Below are 19,116 nucleotides of genomic sequence, written 5' to 3' on the forward strand. Positions count from 1 at the left end.
CCGTCTGAGTCACTGCCCCCTAATACAAATGATCTTCTGTTACCTCTCCCCGCTCATCTGTGCTACGTGCAAAGTCCATTATCCGGTCAACCTCCACATAATCTGGATTAAAAAGCTCATCTTCAATCTGCACCAAAGGACAAAAAAGTTAAAATGTTTATTTAATTCCTGAGAGTAAATGTTATTTCACTTTTCGCCAGACAATCATATTTTGGGTCACAGCAAAATAAAACTGATATTTGGCAAATTCTATTATATTAATTGAAATGCTACAATTTAGCAAAATCATTCCCCATGAGGAAATCAGACTTCTCAGACTTTGTTAACTGGGTCTTTTAATTACTGTGTGAAACCTTTTTACTGTGAGAGAATGTTTAAGAATATTTTAAATGAAGTGTGAAATTACAATTCACTAATGAGCAATCCAAAAGGCTTATGGCATGCACTGCATTTAGCATTCTTGAAACTATGCTTGCAATAAAGACTCGGAGCCATGCACAGTAAGTGCGATTGGAGTCTCCAAACTGCTGGAGTTGTCTGAGGCCTTCTAGCATCCTTTACAGAATGCTATTCCAAAGCTAAAAACACTGAAACCAGTGAATTTCCTATTTTAGTGTGAACAGTTTAGTGGGTCTGGTCATTTTTGCCTATCAATATTAGTACCTCATTTGAATATAGTCTTATCATTAATCTAAGCATTCTAATGATTTATTTGCACTGAAAACAGAGCATCTGGCTAAAAATATTAAGGCTAAAGAAATGAGGCTTAAATAATTGGGTTATTTAGCCAATGCATTAACAATCTTTATAAAAGTAAAGTAATACTAACTTGCTTGCAAGTTATTGCCTATAAAAGAATAAAGTAACAGAATATGGCTCAAAGAGAAATTACAGACTATGCCATACTTTAAAGAAGTCAGAGTCAGGCTAGTCAGAAAACAGAAGACATATTCATCAGTACCATAACTGCAATTAAAAGGCTTTTGCAAGACATATTAGAAGTCACTTAGACACTGTTCATATCCTCTAAATTACAGGTTGAAAAGATAAGCTGTTTGGTCACAGTCGGCTCAAAGATAGCAAACATTCTCTGGGCTACTGTGTCCATTTAAAACATCTGGTTTGGGTCCTTTGAACTCTGAATTATGAAAAAAAGAATCAGAAATACAAAAACGTGTTTCAAATGCCTCGGGCCCTTACACAGCGTTGATTAGTAAGGCAAAAAATTCATTGAAATGTTCAGTTCATTTAAAATGTTAATGTAATAATGCACTGGCTTTGTCAAAAGCTTCTAGGTTCAGGCACACAACATGTATGCATTATTCATATACAGCATGAACACTGAAAACTTTCCATAAACTAGGTTTTGATGATAAAAGCTCCTTTTAAGACAACTTGTTCTTAAACAGCAGCTTTCACTGATGAATTAAAATCCTTCACCTTATTCCTGAACACTTCCAACCTGCTAGTGAGTAACCTGCATCATCGTGCATGAGATGCAATTTCCAATTTAAACACAGATTTCAGTGGCAGCGGACTTACAAGGGTGCCTAAGCTGAAACAAAGAATGCAAAAGCCATCATAATTAAAAATGCCAAAGTAGCAGAACCATGGGACACCTGAAGCCAGGACTGTCTATGGAACAGGGTGTGTGTGTGTGTGTGTGTGTGTGCATGTGTGCCCGTGTGTGTGCGTATGTGTGTCTGTAAACGAGAAAGAGAGGAAGGGAGTTGCTACCCTTTTGGGCTTGCCCTCAGATCACCTTTTCAGACTGGAGTTTATGCTACTCCCACTTGGGACAAAAATTAAGATTTCTAGTTGCCAAGTTACCGCTCAAGATAATGTATTTCAGTTGTGGTACAGGTTATTCACATAGGGAGACCCAAGTAGATAAAGATACATAACTAGGGCTAGGTACAAATCCCTAAATTGCATCTGACACCAGCAGAGTCCAAACAAATTTCATAAACAGAACCAGGACTTAGGGATGGGGTTTGGGCCGGGGATGGGGAGACAGCTACCACTACACTCTTTCCTTCTCCCTACACTGATCCATAGAAAAAAAGTCAACAGAACATATGTCTCTTTCTAAAAGAAAGCCGTTGATTTCAACTTGCCCAATGTCACCAACATTTAATCATCAAGAAGGGCACAAAAAATAGGGGACTTTATGATATTTCTTAGGAACTGCCCTTTCAAAAAAAAAAAAAAAAAACAAACAAACACTTAGATATTCTCCAAGAGAATGAGTCACATGTGATGACGCCATTCCCCTCAGTGTTAATTACTGCACTGCAAAGAAGCTGAATACTCAGATCAGGAAAGGTGGTGATGAGACATATGCCCAATAAAACCACCACCACCAAATCACACATCTAATACAAACTTTACAATCTGCCTGTTGGGAGCACGGAAATCAGATTCCAGGAGAACACAGACTTCTCACCTCAGATTATAAGGATTTTATGACATAAAAATACTGAACACTCTTCCGTCCTCACCCCTCCATGTCCAAAAAGGGGAGGGGGTGTGAAGTAGGTTGTTAAACAGGTATTATTTTGCATCAAATTTCACACTTCTTTACAGTTTACATTCTGTTAACTCCTTTATGGAGAGGAAAACTAATAAATCAGCAAGTTTAATCTTTCAGTGTGAAGGTTTCTCTTTTATCTTCCTGAGGCTGTAAGTGAAACCAAACTGGTGAGCAAAAGTCCAGAGACCCCAGTAAGTAGTCTGCAAAAGCATTTTTTAATTCAGTCGAGTGGGCTGAAGGGGATCATGACACTTCTTTCAAAAAAATGCAGATGTTCTTCCCTGCCCTAGGTATGGTTACCTTTTCATCATCAATAACTTAGGATAAAGCAAGACAGGCAAAGACACAACACCAATTTCTATACCATAGCACATCATTTTTAAGAATGAGTTTGGTAAAGTCCGTAACCAGGCATTAACCTGAACAGAAGAAATCGGCCACATACTTTCCTTAACAGAAGTAACTTATATTCTAGAAACTGTATTTAATAGTTACTGTAGAGTCTTTATACCTCACTAAGTCTTAATAGAACTTTTAAAAGCTTTTATCATCATCTGCTAACTATACTTTCATTACAAGATTTTAATGATACCATCATATTTCCACATAATATCATAGGGACCAGTATCTTCTAGACTAAGCAACAGGAAGAATGAGAAATTTCCTGTTTACCAATTTTTTTTTAGCAATAACCAGTTACCAATATGCAAGTAACAGCACCAAATGAGGGAAACTAGTTTTTCTTAGTAATTTGCTTAACCTAAAACTCAAAACTCAGAACATTGTAATAAGGTTACTACTTAAGAAAATTAACTGGGTATTTCATACCTCTGAAAGGAATTTGTTCTGGCCCTGCTTTGCCTTAAATCGTTTGATCTTTTGCTGAATTCTCTTATCTTTTTCCAGATCTTCTACAGATGCCCATTGACAATGAAGATAAGAGCTAAAAGAATAAAATAATATACTTGAAACATGTAGAAAATAACCTTGTTATTCCCCCAAAATCAACTAAATAATTAATGAAATAAGCGGTTTACCTACTAATAGAGGCTGCTGATCAACACTCAATACAATTATTCATGTTTGAGAATAAGAAAAAAATCAATAATTGTGCCTGAAATCTGTCTTCCATCCTGAGCTCCAGCTCTCTTATTTATCTCCCATTAAAAAAGGAAAAGGACCTACTAACAAAAGCTGTTTTCATAAGTGAACAGATTACACTTCAATACAAAACAATTAGCACTACAGGGTGGCCTTAATTATGAATTTACATTTTGAGCCTTTTATCATTAATAGAGAAATAAAAGTTTTTTATCAAGTTAAGGGAATTCTGATTTAAAACAGCAAAGGTAAATATGACTTAGTCCTTCCAGAGCAATCCAAAGGACGAAAACCCTCACCTACTCTCTGAACACTCATGCCCCACCAGCCCCTGGGCGGTTTCTGCCCTCCCAGCCTCACTCTTCCAGGAGCTGTGAAATGCCGTCTCTTGGAATGCTGTGAATTTGTCGCTCTCTACTGTCTACCTGGTCCTCACACAGGGCAAGGCCCTCCTCCTCAGACTCACACGGCCCGCTCCAAGCACAGGTGTTCTCTCTAACCCTATCTTGAACACTCTCACCCTCCCTCTTACTTCTCCGAGACTCAAAGGAATATAGTCAATATTTTATGGTAGCTTTGACATTCTTTGGTTTGCTATTTCAATATTCTTTTGTACCATCATTTTCTCCCTGACCCAGATAGCCTGGACTAGCTCTTATCTCTCTTTCTGGTGAGGACATTGAAAAGATATGAGGTGCCTGAATATGCACCTATTTCAAAATCAAGGTACTACTACTCTTGGAAGTTACGCAGCCATTCTAAAATCTGTCAAAAATGATTAATGACATGGGAAAGGCTTACAATATTAAGTATCATATCATTTATATTTATGTAAAGTCTAATATGCAAAAGGTAGAACTGATTTAGTCCTTGTACAATTGACTGAGAGAGATAAGGACGCTAAATACGTATGCCTTGATAGGTTAGGAGTCGATATAAAACCTGTACACACACGCACACAGAGAAAAGAGACTAGATGAAAATGCAACAATATGTTGATAATGATATTTTCTGGGTGGTAAGATTGCAAGTATTTTCTTTTCTACTTTCAAGTATTTTCCTAATTTCCAGTAAGTAATACACAATACTGTTTCTGCATATTATCAAGAAACAAGTATTTTAAAAATAACTGAGTCTAATCTCCTTCTTGGATAGAAAAAGGCATGGGTGCAAGTCAACACTGTGTGTCTGCTGAGGTACACATGCCTTTCCAGCACCATCAGTGTGGCTGGAACGTGGGCACTGGCCTTTAGTGTCATTCTTCCTCTTGCAAACTGGGCTGAAATATTTGGATAGTGACTCTGTTTTACTAAATGGAGAAAAGCCATGGCTTCCTCCACTAATATCAGAAACAAGGCAAGGATGTCCACTGCTTCTACTATTATTCAATATTGTATTTGAGGCATTAGCCAATGTTATTAGACAAGAGAAAACAACAAGGGGAAAAGTAATTGGAAAGTAAGAAATAAAACTATCTCTATTTGCAAACGGTATGATTATATTACCGGAAAACCCTAGAGAATCAATTTGAAAACTAATTCAAATAATAAAATGAAATAATTTAGCAGTGTACCAGGATATAAAATTAACACACAGAAATCAATAGCTTCCATTTACACAAACAACAGTAGAGAAAACCTCTTTTACGTTATCAACAAAAATTAAATGCTTAGTCATAAATCTTAACAAAAAATGTGTGAAATTTATATAAGGAAATATTTAAAACCCTTCTAAAAGACACAAAAATAGAGCTGAACCAACTAGAAAGACATCCTTATTTTTAGATGGCATGACACAACGTCATAAACCATAAATCCATAAATGCATAAACAAGCATTTTTTAAAAAGATTTTATTTATTTATTTGTCACAGAAAGAGCACAGGCAGGGAAAGAGCAGGCAGAGGGAGGAGCAGGCTCCCCACTGAGCAGAGAGCCCGACGTGGGACTCGATCCCAAGACCCTGGGATCATGACGTGAGCTGAAGGCAGATGTTTAAAAACTGAGCCACCCAGGCGTCCCACAAACAAGCATTTTTATGGTGCTAAACAAGTTAATACTGACTTATATATAAAAATAAACATGCAAGAACATCCAAGAAAATACTAAAAAGGAAGAGTTTTTAGGGGAAACTACATAACCAGGTATTAAAATAAAATTTAAGCCTTTATGAGTAAAACAGTGTGCTACTGGCTCAGGAACAGACAGGCAGACCAAAGGATTAAAATATGGTATAGGGCTCCTGGGTGAAGTACCTGATTCTTGATTTTGGCCCAGGTCAGGATCTCAGGATTATGAGATCAAGCCCAGTGCAGTGCTTGCTTGAGATTCTCTCTCTCCCTCTGCCCTGCCCCTACTCACTCTCTTAAAAAAAAAAAAAAAAGGTACAAATATGTTTCCAAATAAATATGTAAATTTAGTACATGATAAGGGTTACATCTCAAATCACCAGGACAAAGATGAACTTTTCAATAATGGTGTTAGAACAACAATATTTGGGAAAGTATAAAATTGGAACAAGTATTATTATACTTTATGCCATACCCAAAATAAACACCAAGTGGATGATTAAGCCCCTATATACAGAAAAGGAGACCATGCAGATACCAGAGGAAAACACAGCAAACTCCTCTTTAAGCTGGTGGTAGGGAAAAGCTTTCTAGCTATGGCTCAAGAGCAATATCCAATAAGAGAAAAGATTAATAAATTTAACTACAAAAAAATTAATTTACAGTGCAATAAAAACAAAAAGTCAAAGGACCACTGAAACTGGGAAAGCACAGTTGCAACATAGAACACAGAATAAGGACGAAAGCACAACAGAAAAGTGGGCAGAAGGCATGAACACGCAACTGATTAAAGAAAATACAAAAATAGTCATTAAACTTACAAAAAGATATTCTCATTCATAAATTTAAAAAAAATTAAAAAAAAAATAAAAAGCAAAATACAATTTCTCACAAAAAGTGAAACCACCACACTACATTGGAAAGGTTGTAGGCAGAGAGGTGGTCTCTTACATCGTCAGTAGGAATGCAGAGGGCCATACTCTCATGAAAGGGAATGTGGCAATACCTAACAGAACTACATATATTTTCTCCTCTGAATACAGCAACCCCACTCCTAGGAATTCATCCTCAAACTGTGCCTCCAACAATCTGATAATATACAGGCATGAGAATATATGCTATAGCACTGTCTGTAGCTATAAAACATCGGAAGCCATTTACACGCCCACACACACAGGAGACTGGCTGGATGAGCGATGATACAGCCATGCCACGGAGTACTACACAGCAGTAACAAAGAATGAAGAAGACCTTATGGATCAATATTGAGTAACTTCCAAAATATAGTATTATTAAAAAGCCAAGTGCAATTATCTACTGATCATTGCTATTTTTGTATATAAGAAAAAAGGGGGAAATAATATTTTATATGTATAAAATATTTTTATGTATAAATATTTACACACACACACACACACACACACACAGAGATTATCTGCATGTTCATGCCCAAAAGTACAGAAAGGCTAAATCTGGGATTAATGAGATGGTAAGTAGGGATTGAGGGGTTGAGGGGAAGACAAAAGGATGTGTCTTTGAGTACCCTTATGTAGAAGTTCTGACTTTTGAACCATGTGAGTATTCTGTGAACTTGAAATAAAATAAGTAAGATCAACAAGAATGGTGGGTAGTTGAGGCACCTGGGTGGCTCAGTCAGGTTAAGAGTCTGATTTTGATTTTGGCTCAGGTCATGATCTCACGGTCCTAGAATTGACCCCTGTGTCTGGCTTCCTGCTCAGCGGAGAGTCTGCCTGTCCCTTTCCAAACTCTGGCCTTCCCCCTGCTCGTGCTCTCTCTCTCATTCTCAAATAAACATATAAAATCTTGAAAAAAAAAAAGAAAAGAAAAAGAATGATGGGGTGCTAAAATGGAATACAGATACAGATAGAAACTAAAGACCAAACTGAGTATCAAATAAATAACACAGTCACCCTGAAAGGAGCACAAGGGGAGGGGAATAATTAACCCAAGGAAATTCTGAACCAAGTATTTAGCTTCTAAAAACCCTTTGGCTAAGCACAAAAAATTCTAAACACTGAATGAACTTTATACCTGGTAGCCTTCTTTTTCACAAAAAATATGATCTAGTAAATTAGAAAACACTTCCTGTATATTCTAGAACTGACAAATAAATACAGTAGAGATAATAACAGCCAGGTGTCTCCCGGTTGAAGAAGGGAGTCATTACTATTGGTAGGTGAAAGGACTCAATGAACCCTGTCATGCTTCTGAATAAAACCAAAATTGGGTGCCTGGGTGGCCCAGCTGTTAAATGATCCCAGGGTCCTGGGATCAAGCCCCGCATCGGGCTCCCTGCTTGGCAGGAGGCCTGTTTCTCCTTCTCCCACCCCCCCATGCTTGTATCCCCTCTCTCGCTGTGTCTCTGTCAAATTAATCTTTAAAATAATATGTAAAACCAAAACTATTGCTATAAAGGCATTGATTTTCACCACTGTTAGGTAAGTAGACACGTAGGTACACAAAAGTTATGTGTGTATGTATAACAAACATATGTGTGTACATGTAACCTGTACTGCATACACGTGCACGCACATGCATGGACATGTGCAGGGGGCCCACCTAGCCCTCTCCACGGAGAGGCCCCAGGAGCACTGACTCCCCTGCAGTAATGAGCACACCTAGGACTCAGATTGTGGTTTCTAAATGCCATTCTCCAGTAGAAACAACCAAGGCTTTTGGAGAAATTACCTATTCCAGGACTTAAAGAAGTAAATTACAACATGAGTCTGGAATATCCTCTGGTGCCAGAGAGCAAGGATGTGCTCAAAGAAGGATGGGGACAAGGCAAAGGGAAATAGGATCCAGCCTGAAGGGGTTCCCACTGGTCAAACCTGAAATAATGTGAGCAAATAGTATTATCATAAATAATGATATGATAATAATGATGGCCCAATGAATAAAATAAGACTCTGCAAGTCTACAGAGCTACAAAGAAGCAAATTTAGGTCAAATTCTCCCTTACAGCAGGAACCCAACTAATACATTTAGAATGGGTGATAGAATTAGTTAATCACCACTTAGCAACCATTAGCACATTTAAGAGTCTCAAAAATATCTTTCCAGAAGATACTTTTTTAATTACAAAAAGGAAAACAGGAATTCTTTATCCCATTTTGCAATTTTTTTGTAAATCTGAAATTATGTCAAAAATAAAAGGTCAATGGAAACTGTTAATTTTATGGAAATTTCAATTTCCCTTAGAACTCAATACTATCAGACAGAAAAGCTCTTTCTCAGAACTACAAGTGCATCATTCTCCCACGAACGACAAACGATGGCAGGCCTCCCCTGGTCTGGCAGTGGTACCTAGTCACGAACCAGTCAAGCCCCGAAGCTCTGCTTCTACAGGCTGTCCTACCTGGATGCCTACCTGTGGTGCCACTTTGTGGGAATCAATACTTAAACTTCTCTGCTCTGTGTTTGCTTTGATAAATCTACCGGAGAACTCACTCTGGCTAACGTAGTTATCTCCTCACCGATCCTGACACCTCCCTCAAATGACCATGCAGGAAATCCCGTCATATGTATCATCTCTACACGTGCACACTCATCTTGCTCTAAGTACAAAATGATGACACAACACCCGTCTAATACAGACCAAGCATTTTTTTTTTATTGCTGTATTCTGTATGTCACTGTATGTCACTGCACTACCCCAATGACACTGGCAAGAGACTTCTGCATCTTTTCACTTGGGAAGGGGTCCTGCTCAGAAGTGCACAACTCTATTAGCTTATTAACACAGTGCCAGTTGCCACAAGGGAGGGTGACAGAAACCATGGGCCCAATGCTTTCACATTCTAAGAGTAGGGTAAATTTTCTTAGGCTGTTTTCACAGCAACTCCCAGAAGCCTCTCTTTAAATTCTAGAATCTATTAATACGGTACTTGAGGTTTAATTTTTACATCATCCATGAAGACTTCTGTCCTTGTTCCGCGGTGGTTGCTTAGACTAGAAAAAGGCCACAAACTTCTTCAGCCAGATGACTACTGATCCCCACAACCACATTGCCTTTTCAAAATGAGTCTGGTCTTCAGTCTACAGTAAACAGCAACAACCCACTATGTTCTTAATTCAGTTTCCTAAAAAGTTATGCATTCGGATTTACTAAACAAAAAGAGACAAACAAAATCACAGCTGACTGCATTTCAAAACGTGAATGATGTCATGATTTTCTAGAGCCCTCCCCTGACAGTAGACATCTCATCTCAAGTGCCTGGCAGAGGAGGAAGAGTCACTCTCAGAGGACACGCAAATATTACTTTACTCACTTTTCTCTTATTGTAGGAGGTTTTATCCCTTCTGAAAAGAATTTCTTGGTTATACATGAAAGCTAGTCAACTTTTATACCAATCACACATTTTCCAGAAAAATTAAATTCATGAAATTTCAAAGACAAAAGAGTTAGTAAGCAATGGCCTCCAAAGCACTAAAGAAACCATACCAAATAAATAAATAAATAAATAAACCGTACCAAAATTTCCCAATTCCTACTTCCTGCTTCATTTTTCCAATTACTTTTTAAATCCTTATTTGGAACTTAATTGGGGATCCCGATTAAAAGGAAAAAAAGTCACAGTTTACTTACAAGTTTTTGTATTTCACATAGAATTCCTCAACTTCTACCTCCTCTCCAGAGTCCTTCTGCAACAAAAGAAAATTTTCAGGCACATGCTTAAAACCAACTCTCAGAATAATCCAAAAGTAATGATTTACTCCCAAAGGAACACAAAACAGGCAGGACCAAGGCAGCACGGGCCGTTCTGGTGAGGACGAGCGTGGAGCGAGCTGAGGACGGCCAGGGAGATGAGGACTCATGCGCTTAGGCCCAGGCTGCTACTCGATGGGCTTCAGCTCCTACGACATGAATCATTTTAACTCCTCCCTAACCACATGCAGCTTCATTCACAACAACCTGACCCCAAACCTGGCTCTCTGCCAAACCCACAGTGTTAAGTAGACGCCAAGTGTACCATTTTCTCAGGCAGCAGCCAATTAGCAACTGCTCTCCTGAATGCCATATGTATTATTTTTGGCTGCCTTGTGGCAACTTTACATTGTGGGTTTTGTAATGTTTTAAAATATTTAAAAGACATTTATTCCTCCATATAGTTAATAACTCTAAACAAGAAACCATATAAAACTAAACCCTGTTCTTCTGCTGTAATATCAGTGCATCACAATTCACAGTTTTAGTTTTACTCAATGGTACAATTAAAATCTCTCAGACAAGATGTCTCACACACATAGCAGCCAAATAAAATTAACACTCCAACTACTACATTTAGGTAAGGTTAAAATCGTGATATGCATCAGCCGTATCAAGAGTTCAATGGTAAGATTATCTACACCATCTCCCTTGATCCCACCTACTGCTGTGTATGCAGGAGATACTGCTCAAATGATATTTTAAGTGTCTCTTTCAATATTTTTTTCCCTTCTGGTTTTAGGCTGTTAAACAAGTCATAATATGTAATTTTCTTCTGGAACGTTGGATCAGATAAACCAGGGATGAAAATGTAAACACCACTTACAGAGGTTTAGGGCTTGCTTTTACACTCTTCCAAGTGCACCCAAACCTGCCTGGAGGGTCACACTTGGCGAAGCTGCCTCAGAGATGCTGCGGAGAAAATTAAGGCAAGCAGGAACATGGCAGAGGACAAACAAAGGAGCAAAGACTTCTAGACTGGATGACAAGCAGGCACAGGCTCTGCTCCAAGAGCCTACAGTTTCCCTCAATCCCTAATCTCCAAGCTGCTATCAAAGATTGTGAACTTTGGATTTTTTTTTTTAAATCTTTTTTTTAAAACCCTCACTTGTATCAGTTAAACCTCAAGTTTACACTGTTTCTTCCACCTGCGTAGAGATCAGCAATTAGAAGACAGGATATTCAAGTGTGTAGTCAAAGCCTATTCATAACTGGTTCGAACCTAACACCTATCAATGATCATAACCATAAACAGCTTTTTAATCAACATATAGAGAACACCATCAATACCCCAAATGTTCGGATGTCCAAAATGGGAAAAGAAATGTTTGCCAGATACCCTCAAGAACAGCAACGTAAATCTGCAATCAATTTAGAAATAAGTTCTAGTCAATTCAAGTGACAATCCATCCAGCCCCCACTTTACTTTTTTCGAGCCCCAATGTTCCCTCTTCTCCTCACACGTTTCAGCAGTCTTTTGAAATGTATTATCTCTGCACACCACTGGCTGTTCCAGTAGAAAGGCCAAGACAAATCAGAAAACAACCAGGGTAAAGGGAAAGCCAGCATGAGCCTAGATCTTTTAACACCTGTCACAGCATTATCATGAAATTCAGTCCTAGAATGGAATTCAAACATCTGGTCTACCATTTTTACTCTTTTGATGCTGACTATATTTCTTTCAATTCAGAAAGGGTGTTTCAAAATTCTGCTATCTTTGAAGTAATAAAACAACAACAACAAAATAACAAAACAAAAACACAAGGTTTATCATTTCTAGGTCTATTATTTCCTGATTTCCTTCTTCCCAATCCTTCCTCCTATACTGTCTTTCTCATTGCATTATAAATAGTCTCACCGGCCCATTAATTTCTAAGTGGGCACCAAGGTACACAGGAACAACTCTGGAACCAGAGGGATAGTTTTCCTTCTGTCCAAATCCTGTTGCCAGAAAGCTCTGACTCAAAGCCATCAGCTGTCCGTCCCGGGCTTTCATCAATACCCATTTTCTTGTCATGATCAGCTATTTCTCTAGGAACCTGCTGCGGGAATACCTAATAAGAGGGTCTAGAACTGTCTGAGGGGCAGCAATTAGGTTCCAAGGAGTTCTGTAGTAGCACCGGAAGCTTTCTTCTGGATGTCCCAAATTATAAGCTTGTTCTTTGATTAAGTGACCGCCCATACTGGATCACCTTCTTGCCCCTAGAGCTAAAAGTAGAGTTGTTTTGTACCTTTTGTTTCCCATAAATACGCTCTTGCTGACCTCTTCTCCTTTATTAATAGGAAAACAATTAACAAAAGTATGTGAATTCATAAGCCCTCAGACATTAATTATTCACTAAATGGCAGTTTGACTAGCCTCTGATGATAGTTGGAAACAGCCCCAACAACTACCCCCATGTCCAACTTTCAGACACCATTCTGTAATGGGCATAACCAATGAATAACTGACTCACAGCACTACTTCTGGACACGCATGCACGCACCTTTAAACCACACCTTTGAGAGCTCTCTAAAGTAACAAAAATGTGTATATCTCATTAGACTCCAAAGCTAGTCTATGAAAATCCTTATTATTCATATGAAATTTGAAGTTACAAATATATTAAGCTATACTTGTTCCCATCGTTCACCGGAACCAGAAACCTTGACCAGGTATTAAATTGACACCTTTGGCCACCTGGATTCTACAACAGCAATCTAGGTAAATGATAATCCTGCAGCCTAAAATAATGAATGACCTTTCCTAAGCATTTGAAGCTAAACTATAGTGCCAAAAGGGAAAATGCTGTTGCATAATTTACAAGAGAAAGAGAGAGCACCTTGATATATCAATAAAGCAAAGGTACAAATCATTTCCTCCTCCTGACCCAACCTATTCTACTCTACCAGAGATAGCAAATCATAGTTCACTTACGGAGAAAAGAGGACATAATAAATGCGATGAAGCGTTTTGCCTGCTTTACATACTATTTGTTGTTGTTATTAGTGGGTTCAGCTGAAGAGGATTAAAACAAATACCCTGGAATTTAAAATTAGCTCTTAAGAAAACATATGGGATAACTTAAAGAAACAAAGAATTCCACGAAATAGAATCAGAATTCACTTTTAAAACTATTTTTGGCCTTCCGATACAAAAAGGATTCGAATCATCATTCCCCAAGGACAGATGGCTCCAAGCAGAAAGGGCTACATGATGGGCTAAATGTGGAAAACGAAAGAATTAAAACCTTGTACAATCCAAAAGTCCATTCTTAAATGTACCATAAAATTCAAATACAAGCATTAGTGACATCCCTTCCGCTGGATCTCACGCACATGAATGTGAGTTTAGAATGACACACGGGACTGAGCCGTCCCTACTCAGCACGAGGCGCTGAATCGTGGAGGCCCTGCCAGATGAGCTCTGCGTCTACATGACTCCCTCACAATGGGAAATGATTCGCAGGCTACAACAATGAGGTCAACGGACGTGGAAAACCATCATCTGAGTCCCCACTATGTGTCAGCACCATGGAGGGTACGCTCGGAGAGCTCCCGGCGAGTTTCTGTAGCGCTGCCAGGGAGAGATAAAGGCCCCTTCTCACAGCTACTTCTTCAATTATTCATGGTAAGAGGATGCAGACCAGCAGGCATAGCTAGAAGCCACAGGAAAATCTCAAATTTCCTTTTGTTTCTATTTGCCACACTTTCCTCCAATGTTAATAAAGCTGATAACTAAAGTAGCTATTTCAAGAACACGACCAGTCGAAAAAGTTGGTACCTGCTCATGTTTACAACGTTCGGACGGTTTTTATCATACTTTATGAAATACCAGTCACATACAAGCAAGACGCGTCAGTGGGCTCTACATCTCATCCGTACTTTAAACCACACCTCAAGGCTCCCCTCCCCTTCCCGGGCAATTTCTCCATTCATTTTCACCATCTGAAAATTCCCACCTACTCAACAAATACTCTACCCTCCTATAAAAATCAAGTGATTTTTCACCTCCTATGAAAAAACCACCCCGGTTGTCTGAAAATGGTAATAATACCTATTTCCTAACCAAGGATACCTACCTCTCAAGGGTCATAAAAAAAGAAAATGAGTTTTAAAGTGGGCAAAGCAGAAAGAAAAAGCAATGTCCTACATAACCCGCACTCTAGGTAGCTCTGAATAATAGAGCTAATTACAACGTCCACCCCCAAATCTGCCAAGCGTGTCTGCTGAAGCACCATCAACTAGGTGAGAAGCCCTACATCCCACCCAAACCACAGGCTGTTTACTCCAACAAGTCACTTCAATTCTGTGAAGGGGACTGTTCTTTGAAGCATGTCAAGGATTTAAATTTTACCACATATCTACAATTCGCAAATTACCGGTTCCAGAGTCATTAGCAGGACAAAAACACGACCTTTCTAATGAGTTAAACAGCGCTCATTTCTTCTTGAACAGGTGGGAAATTTGGTTGAAATTTCATCATTTAATTCATCAGAGAGGAAGTCGTCACGTTCAAAGAGTCAACAGAAAGCCACTCCATTATACCCCTGCTATCCCCTACACTCAATTTGAAAATATCTTGATATGTCATTCTTGATTATTTTCATGTGAACTAGAGTTGCATATTCTGATAAAAATCCACACTCTGAATAACACAATAGAAAAGCAAACAGTACCGCAACAAATGTAAAGAGAAATGCCCTGCTGGTCTAATACCATTTTCAAGGGTCTCCAGACAGTAGCATTTGAAAAGCAAAGGTTCCCTATTTGATAAGCCTGGGGTCTCACGGATTCCTCCATGCCTCCTCTCCCTCAATGGGAATTTACACTTTGTATACATCTCACATTTAAAAAAAAAAAAAGAAAAGAAAAAGAAAAAAGAAAGGCTGATTTCCACCAACCTGGAAAGCAAATATGAAGAAAGAATTGCATTTGACAATGATTCAAGCTGAAAGACAGACGCCCTATATGTAAAGGATATCATTTTCTCAGGACACCGGAAATTGTATGCCGGAATATAGGGATGTATCTCGATGACTATGTAATTCTTCAAACAAAATAAAGCATTTCCTCCAACTGGGCAAGAGAGAGATGGTTGGGATCAAAGGGGGAATCTTGATCAGGAGAAGAAAATGCAGTGTTACTGGACTGCTTTGTCACTGAGGATATGTGTTTCTCAGTGACAAAGTTATCAGACTCGTCTTTGCAAGATCAACATAAATTTTGACTAATTTTGAAGAAATCATATTGAAGAAAGTCATATTATCTTTTAAAACTACACTGAAGGGGCACCTGGCTGGCTCAGTCAGTAAGAGCATGCAACTCTTGATCTTGGGGTTGTGAGTTCAAGCCCAATGCTGGGTGTAGAGATTACTTTTTTTAAAAAAAGGAATCTTAAAAAAAAAAAAAAAAATTACACTGGAAGCGGTTTTGTGTCTCACCTTTGCACTGAAAAATAAAAGATATCAGTGAGTATTTTAACTGGATATGAAAAATGTTATGAAAAGTATGAGAAAACACCTGCTCACTAAAATGATAAGCCTCCATCTTGGGGGCGGCAGGGGCAGGCAGGGAACTTTCCTAAGGGAGATGAGGGGTAAATTCATGTCTATGATTTTTATGAATATTTTTGAAAAAGGCAGTCTAAGCCTCTAAAAGGCCAATATAGTTCTTTGGTGACATCTGAGTCTCTTGTCTACTCTAAATGGTGTAATAAAGCACTGACTGAAATTTCCATTTCATTTGGGGCTAAATATCCCCAAAGTTTTATATTTGGCTAGTAAATCAAACAGGATTAGAAATATCACCAAACATGTTGTTGTACAATAGTGGTTGTTGTACATTAGTGAACTTTTTAAAGGAAATTATAAAGCAAAAAACAATTTAAGAGTCAGACATACACCATAGGTTTGGATCACTCCAAACGGTGCTTACCTGTTTTTTTATTGAACGACTACTCATGATTTTTTCTACCACTGGACCTTCTGTATCAACAGATTCCTAAACAAAACAAAACAAAATCAAAGAAAGTAGAATAAATCAGTCCAAATGGAAATCTTCCATTCCAGGCTATAAAAAAAGGAATCATTCCCTTTGCACATCTATCCCCTTAAAATTCTTGCCCTTTAACCACTGGGTTCAAAGTCGCCAGTGGGAAATAGGACTGAAAAGAACAAGACCCTCACTCTCCAGAAAGGCAAAAAGAAGATCTGTGTTTATTACTTCATGATTATGTGGTTTAATTACGTGGACTAGCATGGGTCCCTAAAGCCAGAGAACATTCAGAAACTCCAGCTGCCAAGAGAAAATAATCTCCGCATGACAGCAGTCAAAAATATAACTTTTCCTCATCTATACCCATGGGGTAAATATAGTCATCATTTTGTTATTGTAGGCAGCTTTTATCTATGTTGGTCACATAAAACATTATATAACAACTTAACATAGCACAAATTACCAAATAAAGTAAAGGACTGCATTTAATATACTTTGCAACGGGTTACCAGTTTGTTAACTAAAATACAGTAATGGTAACAAAAGGGCATTTTAAAAAAAAAAAAAAAGATCTTTACAATAATCAATCCTACGTTACTACCCATATTTGATACAAACTATTTTATCCATCATTTACATTGCACAGAAAATAAAGTATGCCCTGCTGGGCACTACAAGGCAGTAATTTCATAAAGGGGTTCCGACGGTGCCTAACAGCAGGAGACAAGCTTGAGTGGTTTATTAAAGTCCCAGAAGATGCAGCCCTGAATTCTTCAGAGGTAAATTCACCCTCCTTGCATCCTAGCTCTGACTCTTCCTCAGCACAGACCATTAATTCTCCAAAACTGTGTCAAATTACATATCATAGGCTTATATAAATACGTTTCAGCAAGCAGGGCTTTCTAAAAGATACTGCTGCACAAGCCCGGCCCCACAGCACGTCAGCCAACAGTAGCTGAATGTTCTCCGGCTCAAATCCCAGGTTTCCAGCTAGGAGCTCTCCGGTCCACCTTCTCCAAGGCACGTGAGAACCACAAGGGAGGGCCGCTGACCTGCTGCTCTGACTGCGAGGTGTTGGAGGGGGAGTCTCTCCCAGCAGCGTCCGCATCATCTACCTCCTCGTCGGAAATCTTGAACTCCAAATCTTCCGTATATCGCTTTCTCTTCACCTGCCTGCTGGAACGTCTCTTCTAAAACAAAAACAAACAAACAAACAAACATACCCAACAGAGCAGGTTTAAAAAGCCATCACTGACGTTCTTTATAACTTTTCAGATGGTACGATACACATGTACCTTTTTTTTAATTAATCTTGAAGAAAAGCTGATGCATTTAAGCTTGTACGTTGCCTAAGAAACCAGAGTGGCAATGAACATGACAGAGATGGGGGAAGTCAGGAGTCAGCCACCGGGGACTGGGCGAGGCTGGGCTGCTTCCAGCTACCAGACCTTCAGCTGGAGACTATAAGCAACCACATAAGTGATTCTTTACTTGGGTGGCATATCGCTCAGAAGTGAAAACAGTACAGAAGCTGGATGACAGCTACATAGGAATTCCTTTTACTATTCTATTTCTGTATGTTTTAAAATTTTTCCTCTAATAAAAGGTCTGCAAAAGTGAAGGCATTAGAAGATAACCTGCAAATTATAAAGTTCCACATAAATACTGAAATAGTACTTCAGAGGGCCATTTAAATAAAAGGTCTGCGTTTTAATTTTGGCAATAGTCTGAAAATTTTTGAAGAGATGAAGGACTGAATGGCAACAGTGATGATGAATGACTACGAAAAGTAATTTTACTTTTTTTGGTTAAATTTTTTTTTTCAACCACACTGATGAAAATGTGAAACCCTGGTAATAGTTATTACTATTACCTATTGCTAATAGGTATTAGTAAGATTATTGGCAAAATAGGTCCCCTGCCACCCCATGGTCAAAAGAACCCACTCCACCTCAGCAGGACAGTGTGGTCATGGCTATCAAAATTTAAAACATGCCCACCCTTTGACCTAGCAATGACGCTTCTAGTCAGGTACGTAACTTATCTTCGGAATAGCTGCAAGATACCACAATTGTTTTTTAGACCCAAACTTTTAGATCTTCAGAATAGCTGCAGGATAAATTGTAAAATCAAAAGAAAAGAAAGTCACATAATAAGAAGTATAAGATCTCTTTGTGTGGCTCATCAATACATAAACTCAAGACAAGGACACTGAATGTTTTGTGTACTTCTCAATGACTCAGTGCACATTTCCTTAAAAAAAAAAAAAATGAATGTATATGTTTACGTTTTCAATCACACAAAAAAAATCTGAAAAGACACATAACAAACTATTAGCAGCTATTAATTCCAGGGAGTGAAGTGAATGGAGCAGGAGGAGTTTTACACTTTTTGTTCAAAATAATTCTGTATTGTTAGACCTTTCTGATGAAGAATTAGTTTTGGGAGTTAATGAAAAATGGGGAGGAATAACTTTTCATTAATATGTGTATTTGATAAAAGCTAACATAACTATAAAATGACATGTGTAACTTTAAATCACTGATAAGTCCAAGATTATAGCTTGTAGATGAGTTTAGGAAGCACACAGAATGAATAAAAATACTGAGAAAAGTAACACTAGTGAACCTTTTACTAAGAACTACAAAATAAAACTTTCTAAATTAAAAAAAAATTTTTTTAAGATTTATTTATTTATTTATTTGACAGA

General features: G+C 38.3%; 1 protein-coding gene across 3 annotated transcripts in view; it reads right to left on the reverse strand.

Annotated features, from left to right (window-relative positions):
* The window catches only part of CHD7 (chromodomain helicase DNA binding protein 7), a 188,987-nt gene that overhangs the window by 48,007 nt on the left and 121,864 nt on the right, over window positions 1–19,116 (reverse strand). For all 3 annotated transcript variants that reach the window (XM_044245545.1, XM_044245544.1, XM_044245546.1), the window contains 5 exons: window positions 17,459–17,596; window positions 16,347–16,412; window positions 10,311–10,366; window positions 3,362–3,476; window positions 44–127 (listed from right to left, as the gene is read on the reverse strand). In XM_044245545.1, coding sequence (XP_044101480.1) covers window positions 44–127; window positions 3,362–3,476; window positions 10,311–10,366; window positions 16,347–16,412; window positions 17,459–17,596 — 459 coding nt within the window. The remainder of the gene's footprint in view (window positions 1–43; window positions 128–3,361; window positions 3,477–10,310; window positions 10,367–16,346; window positions 16,413–17,458; window positions 17,597–19,116) is intronic.

The sequence above is a fragment of the Neovison vison genome, chromosome 4 (genome assembly GCF_020171115.1).
Source record: "Neovison vison isolate M4711 chromosome 4, ASM_NN_V1, whole genome shotgun sequence".
Taxonomy (NCBI): domain Eukaryota; kingdom Metazoa; phylum Chordata; class Mammalia; order Carnivora; family Mustelidae; genus Neogale; species Neogale vison.